General features: G+C 39.9%; 1 protein-coding gene across 1 annotated transcript; it reads right to left on the reverse strand.

Moving 5' to 3' along the window:
- Positions 1-292: 292 nt before the first annotated feature.
- Positions 293-11,644, reverse strand: prodhb (proline dehydrogenase (oxidase) 1b). Its single transcript, XM_036527448.1, has 14 exons — positions 11,196-11,644; positions 10,283-10,491; positions 7,409-7,443; positions 7,037-7,186; positions 6,531-6,595; positions 6,310-6,426; positions 4,231-4,304; positions 3,902-3,983; positions 3,597-3,689; positions 2,921-3,067; positions 2,528-2,703; positions 1,796-1,894; positions 1,528-1,616; positions 293-1,105 (listed from the first exon to the last, which is right to left on the reverse strand). The coding sequence occupies exons 1-14, from the start codon at positions 11,538-11,540 to the stop codon at positions 915-917; spliced, it is 1,872 nt and encodes a 623-aa protein (XP_036383341.1). The 5' UTR covers positions 11,541-11,644; the 3' UTR covers positions 293-914.
- Between the last annotated feature and the right edge of the window lie 830 nt (positions 11,645-12,474).

Consider the following 12,474-nt stretch of genomic DNA (forward strand, 5'->3'; position numbering starts at 1 on the left):
CAAAACAATACTAACTCATTAGAACACTCCACTCACCAAAAAGATGTGCTAACAACAGTCACATTACAACCAAATAAATTTAGTTAAAGGGAGTACACTGATTAGCTCCAACACATGTCACTGAATACAGGTACAGTCAGAAAGTAACACATGTAGTTCCAAGTATGTAACTAGAACATAAGACCTACAAAATATTAACAATGCAGTAACCATATTTTTCACAACTCAATGCCATTTTAGACTAATTATGACCTTATTTAAATAAAGTATTTTAATGACATAAGAGTGAAAATCTCTTATCAGTTTGACTGAGGCTAGGAATACATTGTAAACACTGAGGAGGTAAATACTCAAGAATGACATTCTTTTGAGATTCAGTTCAATCACTGTAGGCATGGATTAATCAACTCCTTGTTACATTATTAAAAATTCATAGATGTGTGAATTTACGAACAAGGCACTATGCATGTATGAAGATAGTTCATTCAAACACACAAATCTTTTCAACAGATATATACTGCTACCCTTTTCCTGCCATACACTGTCAATCTTTTCATGAACTTTAAGTCACTGTGAAGACAAACTTCTCAGAATAAATGTCATATTTGAAATAAAACAAGATAAAAACTGGCCATTCTATCCTAATACCCACGGCATTTTGAGCAGAGAGCGATATTGATGCTGGCCTTTACAGCTATTTAAATCATGTCAGCTTTTATTAGCGTGGCCCTAGTTTGAAGATAAATAGTACAGTAAAAGAGAACAGTACAACTCTGCTGCCTGACATTTTCAGGAGCTCTTTCAGCAATAGAAAGTAACCCCTTCTATAAAGAGACAGTGGCTGTCTGTGCAACTGAAGCCTTGACACAGTCAGGAATGATTAGAGATGCCACTCCGCCCCTGGGGCGGGCATCTTAGAGGGCTGGCCTATAGAGAAGCTCTCCACTGACCGCTCTGCGCTTCAGCTCCTCCCACAGCAGCAGCCGTTCTCTCTGGGAGCCCTTCATGAAGCCCCGGTTCTCCTGGGCACGGCGGGATAGGTAAGGGATCACCTCATTCACAGGTCCATAAGGTACATACTTGTACACAGGAAAGCCTGCCTGGCCTGTTCAGACAATACACAAAAAAGGGAAGACAAGGACTACTGTTATCTCCATAAATGGTTATTTTCATACTGCCCATACCTTCTGTAGTTACTTCAGCTGCTAACAGATCAGTGATTAATTTGAGGGTGATACAGTGTTACATGTGGGCACAGTACATGAGCGCAGTTAGCATTAGGCTATATATAGCTTCAGCTACAATGGCCATCTCCCTTGAACCACCTTCTGTATTTTCTGAAGTTGCCAAACAGAGCTAGTAATAAAAACCTTTCATAGTGCATACTCCTACACTGTTTGACCTCTCAGTTGTTGGTCACACCCACAGACAGAGGAAGGAGTGGGTTCCGGAAAAGGAGAATGAGAAAACAAATGCAGGAGGAATGAGTAGGATACGCCTGCTTCCACTTTCGTCCGAGTGCCTCACCAAGTGGGAAGCTGATCTGGTCACACATCCCCAGGAGCTGGCCGAAGTAGACCTTCTTCTCCGTGGGCGAGAGGCCCATCTCATTCATTCTAAGCATATAAACAAAAGTGCCTTTCAACATCAAACCAAAACAACTTGCTTGGAACAGTTTACACATTTGGGCAATCTATCCCTAACTAATACTGCTTGCCTAGTAATCAAAAACAGAATGTGTGTTTGAAAGGGCTGCGGTTTTAATCCACTCATTCACACGCAGAACAGGCCTTACCTCTGTATGGTAAACTTCACAGTGTTTTCATTGTGTGACGCCACCATGACGTTGGCCTTTCTATTGTTCCTGATCTCCTCTAACACATAGTCCAAACACCTTCAGGGAATGGAACACACCGCATTCAATCAAGGCAAACAAGAGTTAATTAAACTGATATTCTTTGCTTCCTATGGTTCAGCTTTATATGGGCCTGTGGATTAGGTGAATAATATTGCAAAATGATTTATGGCTCTGTCTCCTTTCGTGTGCCTCTGCAAATGAGAGAACAGCCGAGTTCAAAACTAAATCAAAGCATTTTCAACTGATATTTGCAAATTCCCACGTACAAACGCATTGAAAAGGAGCCCTCCTACACACTAAATACATGTGACATTGTTTCACCATGGTGAAAATGATCATTGGGAAAGTTATATAAACCACTTTGCGTTTCTTTGAAAGGTTGACTGTACTGCATCATTTGATTTTACTACATTATTACTTCTTATCTGATCTTTTCAGGATGTCCTTCAGGTACGCTTGAAAAGCTTTGGATGAGATGACTGCAGATGATTACAACGGCAGGTGATTTATGGCCAAATTATATTTGATATGTCAACAGGAGAGCAGCTAAAAGCCCAAATGAACCAAACTGATAAGAAACATTCTGGCCTTATCTGTCCTTCAGAGGTAAAAATAACAAAGGAAAGCTACTGAATGGGCAAGTGCTGCATGTGCTGGTCTGTCCCTCACTTGTGGTACATCCTATTGGTGGCCTCGTAGTCGGGGTTGATGGGGTCTTCGTAGCCAATCTCCTCAGCCCTAGCCCTCTCCTGGTACATGTAGGCTCCGCGCACCAGTTTAGCCCCGAAGTACCAGCCCTCACGTCGGGACAGCTCCACATCCAAGGACACATTATCATAGGCCTCCTGTATAGACAAAAGGGGCACCACATAGTTCAAGGGGGAGGACACAGACGTCAAAAGGACCTTGACTGTACACAGGCTATGATAACAATTCTAAAATCCAAAATTTGTCCATGAATGCAAGATATAATGCCTTTTCAATGAAGAATTTTTTTCAAATACATGTCTACAATACTGATGGATTTCAGTTTGTCCATGCAAGCCAGGTGGGGGATCTCACCTTGAGGTAGCACTGGTACGTGTTGAAGATGATGGGCTTCTCCCTGTTGAAGATCCTCTGCATCTCTAGAGTTAGTCTGCTGATAGCTGGTTGGAAGTAGGTCTGCTCTGCATCCACCATCAGCCTTACACCATTCTCCATGGCATGCTGCAACAGAGCCAAGGTTTCATTGACATTCCCAGGCTGCCCTGCACCAATGGTGCGTGCATATGGCCCAGCGGTGCCCTTCCATCTGCTGACATTTCTCAAAGTAAACACTGACTTTGGATTACACAAACATTTATTTGTGATGGCACTACCTGCAAATTTAAGTGTCAGCCTTGCCAAAAAAATTGCAGTGGATTTACCCAAATGTTTATGTGCAATGCCTATGAAGAACAATATATCTGATACTGACCTCAGGTTTTTATACCTCAGGTACGTACAAAGCTACAGAAAATGCTATGCAGAAGTCTGTCTTTCATGGTGTTTGTTTCTTCATGAACACTGACAATTCAACCTTGTGGCCATTTGTCAATAAACAAGCAGACTGGCACTTGAAAGTGAGTGGGCGAGTAGAAAATAACTCTCACTTTCAAACACAAAAAAGCAAAGGGGAAAGTGCTAGGCCAAAATTGGACACTTGTCACACTTTGTCACAACGTCCTTTGACTTCATTTTGATCTGTTGTAAATACCTTGGCTAGGATATCCACTCTTTGCAGCATTCTCTTCATCTGCTTCTCCTCTTCTTCTGAGAACCTGCTCAGCAGTGGTTCCAGCTGTCCAGTCTGTGGACAAAGAGATCACTAACTGAAAAAGTGCCGTGCACCTTTTACTAGAAACACACTCAATCTCTGAATTGAAGATGTATGATGAGCTAAATTTGGAGAGTCAAGCTGCAAGATCCCCGTATTGCATTCCTGTTACATAATAAATCCAATCTAACCTGATTTAGCAGGGCGTTTGTGAAGCCACGCACATTACAAAGATCAATGCCTACCTCAAGGTTTGGAACAACAAGCAGGTTTGATATCTTTGTCCGTTCATCTATCAGGCTGTTCCAGTCCAACAGGTCAATGGTTCTGAAAGATCAGAAGGTGTACAGGTTTCAGGCCAAGGCAGAACAAGAACTTTCTGACTAATAGTTTACACTGTTATGTTTATGTGTTTGTAAAGAGTGTTAATAAACTTGCATTTTGTTCAGTGTCATTACAGCACCACAATATGTGCAGGTGATAAATCTTATCTGAAATAGCGTATTAGCGATTAGACACCATGCATCATTTATCTCTGTGCTCCAGTTTAATTAGGCAGTATTAGGCTTGTTACCCTGAGGATCCCAGATTTTCTCCTGTAAACCAACTCTGAATGTCCTCTTTAGCACCCAGTCTAGTCAAACACTCCTAAAAGAGAAGAGATAAAGGTTATTTGTCTTAGACTATTCTGATCATTATTACTGCGATACTTGGGGCTAGTCGGTACACAAAAAATGGCTGACCTGCCATACGTGAATGAGCATAATTTAGGCCTAAATACAAGCAAAAATGCATGTAAATAAGCACCTTCAGCAAACACTTGCTTAACAAATGAGCATCTTCCTTTGGGGCCCCTTTGTTGCAGGCAACTCTGAGGAACAATGCCCTAAACAGATGCAAGGAATCCCCAGTGTCTAAAATGACTGCTGTACTATAACCTTGGCTTGTTCAAATGTAAATTGCCCTGTTTAGATATTTTCAAAGAAAGTCAGATGAGACAAAATATGGGGATCATGTGTGTTATGAGGATCATGACAGTGTTTTCTCCCTGTTAGATCTCTGCAGAATATTAGCTCCTGCATATTTCACTCAAAAGTGGCATGTCATAGTAAAACTGTCAAAAGGAATATAGAGCCTTCACACAAACAGCATAATCAACATTCCTTCAGTGCACTACTGAATACATAATTTCTGAATACAGAACAGGCTTGAAATAACACGCGATTAATAACCTTTAGTATCCTGTTCAAAATGGTAACTGCACAAAACTACATAACGTATTGCAAAATCTTCAACACAGTGTAAGCACAAAGGCGGCCTCAACCTGACAGTGCACATATATTTTCTCTAAATAAGCCTCATTGAAAGTATATATGAAAGTATACAGAGAATACCCTGTATGCGCAATTCCAGTAAGTAATTGAAGATTTTTGGGGAGGTGTTTTTCTCCTTTAAACCTTTTAACTTTTAAGGAAATCTTCAACACCAAGTTTGTCTTCCAGTATCAGTCAAAAATACTGACACATTTTTTTCTCCATTTTAGCCATTTTCTACATTTTAGATTAATTGTAAAGACATCAAAGCTATGAAATCACACAAATGGAATTATGCAGTGATCAAGAAAGTGTCAAACAAACCAAATCAAAACTACAGTACCTTATATTTTAGATTCTTCAAAATAGCCAAATAAAACTTTTTTAAAATTAAAAAATGGAAAGGAATTCATTCATAGACATCAACTTTACTATTTACATTTGACTAAGGAACAAATTTCAAGCATTTAAGCATAAGTCTTTAGATCAAAATGTCTTTGAATGCATGTTTCCCATTTTCTTAATCAGGAGTGTCCAACATTTTTACCGGTACTCTAATTTCAATAAAAGAAATGAAAAGAATTTTATATGTTTGATTGAGACATACACTGTTTCCAATGCTCCTCTGATAAACCACCGCCTATGTGTCTACATTCAGGTATGGACTGTAGCCAATCTCTCGAGTAGTACTTATGACTTCGACATCCCAGGATTTTCTTGGATGCCTTCTTTTAGTAGAGATTGCTGTTGCTAATTGCCCAGTTACATGTCTGCTCCTTATCTTGCAAGCCAGTGTGATAAACACTTTGCAAGATAAACCTGTGTAACGAAAGGGCTAATTGTTGTATACTACTTACTTTTCTGTTTCCTGTAGAAAAGAAAAGTAACTGAGTGTAAATTTATAAAATGTGCATTATGGCCTGCCCGTGTTTTAAAATTTGCATAAACCCTATGCATGGTATGTTGTATAATAATGTACAGTAAAAACCGTAACTATGTAACTACAGCCACTTGTACGCCTATCACTGTATGTACCTGATAATTATTTAAACGTTATTTAAATGAAAATAAGTTAACTGTCAGTTAAATAACATCAGAATTCTCTAAGATTTCCACAGTATGTGACAAGGAAGGCATGTTACAAAGATGGAAAAATTGTTCATTGCCCTTTGCCCAGAACATGTCTATTAGATAACAAGACTGCATACCCTTCCATCTTTTTCTTCCAGGCCTGTGCAGCTACCTTGTTTCACCTTTCCACTAAACAGTGCATACAGTGCCACCACTCCATTAGCGTAGGCAAACAGCAGGCAATCCTGATGCTAGGGGTCACACTGTACCTGCAGCTGCTGTAGCTCCAGCTTCTGCTCCAGTGCCTCCATACCAGCCTTTCCCTGCTGTGCAGCCAGGAAGTTGAAGAAACGCCTCCACTTTACCAGCACCTCTGAGAACTGGAGCTGGGGTGGGGGAAGGGACACCAGAAAAGAACAGAGATTATATTAGAGTGCTTTAAAGCACTCTGGCGAACTTTATTGACTGACCCCTTCCCCACCCCACTCACCAAGAACTGAGGCCGTCCCAAAGCCGTCATCTTAATGGCAGAGAAACCATCTTCGGAACTTCCCCCTGGATGAATAAAAGACCTTGGAGTACAAGTCATAATATTGGCACCAAATGCAGAGCTAAGCAGAATGTAGTAGAAATAGATATGATATGCTTTTTAGGTCTTTCCACCATATTTGTTCTCATAATCCCAAGAGTGCAAAAAAGGGTGAAGTGCTTCTATCTTTCATACTTACCCTCTCTGCAATGTGCCATGCCTAACACAGTAGGTTTGGATTGTTGCCATTTCTTAATTCAATCAAACCCTTCATAAATATGCCAAATCTTGCAGGTATTCTGCAAGTGATAATGTTTGATGGGATTTAACCAAGAGACTGAGCTAAAACTGACATACATCGTGCCACTTCTGTTAATGACTTATGCCAGGCTTGTATTCTGTCTCTGGTTTGATTTGCATCATAGAAAACGGCCCTTGAGTAGCATACCCCTGAGAAGGTGCCTCACCCGAAGCTTTGATGCAGTCGAGGAAAGTCTGCATGTGGTGGTCACATTTGGCTTCATCGGCATAGAAGTAAGTGCGAGCACTAATCACACCCCCACGCCGATCCCCGAACCGTCTGTGGGCCTTATACTTTTCCTCACGGTGGTCTGTGCCTGAGATCAGAGATGTAGTGTCAGATGGCAGTACCTTGTGGAGAGACAACAGCAACAATATGAAACTTCAAATGTCTATTCTCTATCAAACCCCAAATGTCCACTATGCTACTTAATGTTCCTTGATTATGTGAAACTCCCCATCAGTGTCTGCAACATAAATAAGTGAATGACTGTCATACGCAGGTGTCTGAGTCAAATAACACATAGGCCTACACATACCAGGGCTTTCTTTTTCTGCCTCGGATACACACGACCTGAAAAAAGCAACAAAAAAGGAAAACAATGAAATAAAATGGGTTGTGTCGTGCACAAGATGCATGTCTTTGGATGCAGTAGCAGGGGGCCCGGGGTCAATCACATTTAATACCTTAGTGACCTTTTGGGCATTAAATAACTTTGTCTGATCATTAGTTTTCCCTTGCCTGCGAACACTGGCCTCAGCACTTTACACACCTCTTCCGCTGACATACAACATTTTGACATTTGCAAAAAAAAGGGCTGCAGCACCCCAGCCCGCCAGCTCGTCTCTGCCCCCGGTTACCAGACCCCGAGTCACGCTCCCTTGTGAGTGACCTGCCACTGCTCACATGTCAGCTCTGCCATTGGTTGTGCATGGGGAGCGAGGTGCTGACGAAGGTCAGTGCAGTGCATGTCGATATCTAAGTTTACACAACACCACGCCAGTATGTCAGTTCTGCTTGATCCAAAGCCAAGAATCCCCCCGGGGACCTTGCTCTACTGACAGGTGTTATGACCTTGACAGATGGCTGAACGGCATATTTCAGCATTTGCTGCTCTGTGGTTTCATTCGTGAGAGCAGTGACTGGTGTAAACTGGTGCCACCCAGAGAGAGACTCTTCGAGACTTGCTGAGAGATGCCAACTGGAGACCGTTAAAAAAAAAAAACACCCTTTGGTGTCTACACAGCCCCAGGCACACCAATAAATATGACACCAACACCCAGTGAATGAGAACATATAAGGGAATTGTTTCAAAAGATGTTCAATGGTAAGGTAAATCTCCAATCAACTGAAATGTCTTATTGTAATACTGACTGTGTGGGCACAAAACAGAACCTAAAATAGGAAGATTTTAGATTATACAGGAAGCAAATTGAAGTCAGCCTTCCTTTGACACCGCACAATCAGCTCTCTCTTCAGCAAAAAACTGCATCTCCTACTGAATAGCCAATTTAAAGTCACACTCTCTCTTTTTTATTTTCCAACATGAACAAGCAGCACTCATACTGAAAAAACAAAAACAAAATAAGCATGCACCGTTGTATTACTCACTGTATCTACTGCTCTTATACAATCTCATTGTAATCACATCTGTGATTGTTCCGTCAATATTAAGCTAAAGGAACAGCTGCTTCTGATACTTATCGCTTGTAAAAAAAAAAAAAAAAAAACAGGAGCAGTTATAACACTGGTCCATTGTGTTTCATTGTTTTGAACACCTTCAAATTGTGATTGAACACCTGCAAAAATGTTTGGGAACATTGCTCTAACATACAAACTATGTATGTTTTTTATTATGTTGATGGTTAATAAGGGTAATAAGTTACCCTTATTAACCATCAACATAATAAAAAACATACATACAATTAACTTTGTTTTTGAAGCCTAGAAAACAGAGCTAAAAATGAAAGATTCCCTGCAGAATTTATCACATCGCAACTCTTTTTAACTGTTACATATAAAGTTCTGAATTCAACTTTCATCAGTGCCATTTGATCAGTGTCAGCTATTTGTAAATTCATATTACTAGCATTATTTTTAGAAAAAAAACTTGACACATATGGTATGCCAAGAAATTTCTCACAAAGGAAAACAGAAAAATGAAACCTTTTCTTGGTAACATGATTTCTAATCAGATGACTAAAACTAGTCATCTGATTACAAATCTGACTAAATCTTTTTTTTTTTTGCAGTTACCAGATCTATACTAGTACAAGACTGCATGCTTGGGAAAGACAGCCACTTCACTGACTTGTTTAGTATATACTCATATAGCAGAAATTTTGGACATTGGACAGATAATAATATTTACCATTGAAAAAACACCTGAGAAAGCCCAGCAGGGGAATCATTAACGCCAATTCACTGTTTAGTAAGACTAGACACACTGGCTGTAATCCCTCACTACACGACAAGGCACTTTTCCAAAACACATTGCATAACATTTTCCTGGCCTCCTCCAATGAGGCATTTCAGGGTTTGAGCTTCCCTTGTGGTTCTCATGTGACAACATTCTCACAGGGTGAGTGAATGTACCAGACCAGTATCTTAACACCAACCAATCAGACAAAGAGGGCTTTGACCAAACCAACCAATAGGCCCTTGGCACTCTATTTACTTTCAGAGAGGTTTATTAAATTACACCTGGCTTCTGACTGCTTTTGCCAATGAAAAATTAGAGAGCAATTTTCCTTGGTTAAATGCAAATTGCAGTGTTTTTTTTGTTTGTTTTTTTTCCATTTGTGGAGCTGAACCCAGTTTTAAATCAACTATTAATATTGGATGGGCACACATTTACATAATTAATGCCCAGATCTCAGAATTCTCGGAGGAGTTTCGAGCAACATGATGAAATTAACAAACCCTTTACTGTACACAGAATTTTATTTTAGTGAGGATTGAATAAATAAAATTCAAGACTATCCAGCATCTGTTTACCTTACAGTATCACAAAACACCAACAGTATCCAAGACCACTTTAAGGGCCAAATGTTAAAAAATATTTCAATATCAAAACCTCAGTTATGCAGCATTTAAAATCATATACTTACAGAGTAACAGGGAAGTAACTCTGCCATTGTAACATTTGAGGAAAGAAAGGGGTCTACTGAAAATATGTGAACACTAGGGCCACTGGAACAAAAAAAGAGGATTCTAAATTGCTTCATTAAGGGACATTAATGTGTACAAAGGAAGAAATCTGTTTGTATTTACAGCGTTTGCAAATATTATGCTTTAACTGAACTGAATGGGTACTGGATAGTGTAGGAATAAGCCCCAGTAACTCTGGGCAAACAACTGAAACCTCCTGTAATGTGTGGCCTGGGGTCACCTCATGTGAATGAGGACTCACTCCATCTCTTTTTTCTCAGCCTCCTCTTGAGTTAGGTCCTCCTCCACGCTGTAGTCTAGCACGGATCCCACCCCGAAGGATCGGTTTCTCTGGATCAGTGGCTTGATGGACTGGTGGTCCTCCCCTGCTACAAATTGCCCATAGAATGTCATCTTCATCATCTGGTCAAAGGCTTTCTGGCCAAGGAGCTTCCTGCTAAGGTCCATCAACTAAAAAAAAAAAAAAAAAATGAATTTGTGATCTCCCTGAGCACTCCAGAGATGGGTGGAAAAAAAATGTGGAAAAACAGGTTACACAAACAGTCCAAAATTGTCTAAGATTACAAATTTGGAGATGCAATATTCCTTACCATAAGGCAAGATAGGAGAATAAAACTTACAAAAGAAAATGTATATATTAACTATAATGAAACAAATCACTAAACCTAGTTTTAATAATTTACTCATTGTGAGCATTGTGTTTCTAATTTAACAACTCAGACAGATTAGAATGCCAGATAATCTCTCAGTGCAACTACTATGCAAAATGGTAGAAATTGCACGCCCAATTTTTGGCTACATGTGTCCTCAATTTTAGTAATTGCATAATGATACAATTATACTTATAACTACAATTTTAGTTAACATATAACGTAATAAATACAGGTTACCGTTTCTTATCCAGGTAGATAACTATTTCATGTAGATAACTATTTCATGTTAGCAACCTTACTCACTTAATAAAATATTCGGCATTTTGTTTTTAATTGTGGTAACTTGGTAACGTTGGCCAAGTAGCTAACTAACAGCTGTAGTTATCCTAATTCTTAACATTATAGCTAGGTAGCAAGCTGCTTGGCTAGCTGTCTAAGCACATCATGCGATACAAAGCATAGATACACATTTAGTTATCGTCTAGTTAGCTCCTTAAATACCTCCTTGTTCTTTTCAACCAGGAAGTCATAGGTGCACAGTTTGAAAACCAGCAAACTTCTGAGCAGCTCGAGGCTGCTTTTGCTCTTGTAGGCTTCCTTGGTATTTTCAAAATCAATATTAATCTTGCTGGTATGGGGAGCAGCTGCATTTTTATCTTGGCTGATGAGGTCCAATTGCGCTGTCTCCTTTTTCACCACCGTACAGGTGGAGTCGTTCTGTTCATCCTTCCGCTGCCTTGAAGCGACAGTTGACCGCAGTCTCCGGCCGGAGAACGCAGTAAGCCTCCTAACGTTGATGTCCGACCCTGCCTTTATAAAGGCTGGCGCAATTTTAGTGTACGACATTTGTTTTAAGTCTTTGGGTCTAATCGCTTAAAGATGCGCAAAGTACGCAGGGCTAATTCGAGTTTGTTACTGGAGGATAAACTACATCCCTCTAGTTAGGGATGCCCGCCTGTGCGCCTGCACTCCATGCTTGTCACACTGTATGTACACGCTGACACCCAGGCACGCCCATATTTAAATATAACACGAAACTGAGGCACTGGTTGGTGTAAACGTTGTGACGCCCATCCGAACTGCAGGCTGCTTGTTTATGACGTGCTTTCGAGACATGACCGTTACTTTCTTAGTAGGATCGAGTAGACCAGCAATACGCTCATCTAGTAGACATTTACCCTGTAGAGAATGGAAACACTCCATAAAGATTACGAATATAGCTGGATTTCCGCCTTATCTCTCCAGCTATTGTTTATATCCTCATTTAATTGCCTAGATGTTTCAGTAAAATCAACATTGCTCTGTGTTTGCCTCTTGAGATTTCAGCAAAATTGTACATTGTATATAATTTTACCAGGTTAAACATACAACATAATTTAATAATGCTTTTGTTCAAATGAGAATGGTCCAAAGAACAATGGCTATCCATCTTTATTTGGAGCAAATATTATTATTAGCAGCAGTAGTATACCACAGAGCTCGCTATCCACACATTTGTTCATTTTCAACAATAAGAATGTTTTTGTCCTTTACTTTCACATTTCAGAATATATAAGCACTAAATTGCCTCATGTTATCTCTCCTCTGAGCACTTAATCTAGGCAATGAATTGTACTGAGAGAAACCAAATACCAGCTCCCCTCAGCTCTTCGAACTTAATTTCTTTCATGTTTTAATTTTATGGCTTAGAAAATGTCAGAGCATTAAAACGTGTAACTACTGACATTTCTGAAAAGGAAATTATACTGAATAAGATACAGATCTCATGGGAGTTGGTGTC

Source organism: Megalops cyprinoides, chromosome 4, assembly GCF_013368585.1.
Source record: "Megalops cyprinoides isolate fMegCyp1 chromosome 4, fMegCyp1.pri, whole genome shotgun sequence".
NCBI classification, from domain to species: Eukaryota; Metazoa; Chordata; class Actinopteri; order Elopiformes; family Megalopidae; genus Megalops; species Megalops cyprinoides.

Coding starts and splice junctions, on each gene's coding strand:
- prodhb (XM_036527448.1), bottom strand. CDS start 11,540: ATGTCGTACACTAAAATTGCGCCAGCCTTTATAAAGGCAGGGTCGGAC. Junction 7,444..10,282: donor GCTGAGAAAAAAGAGATGGA/GTGAGTCCTCAT, acceptor TGCTTTTTTCAG/GTCGTGTGTATCCGAGGCAG. Junction 6,427..6,530: donor TGGGACGGCCTCAGTTCTTG/GTGAGTGGGGTG, acceptor CCCCCACCCCAG/CTCCAGTTCTCAGAGGTGCT.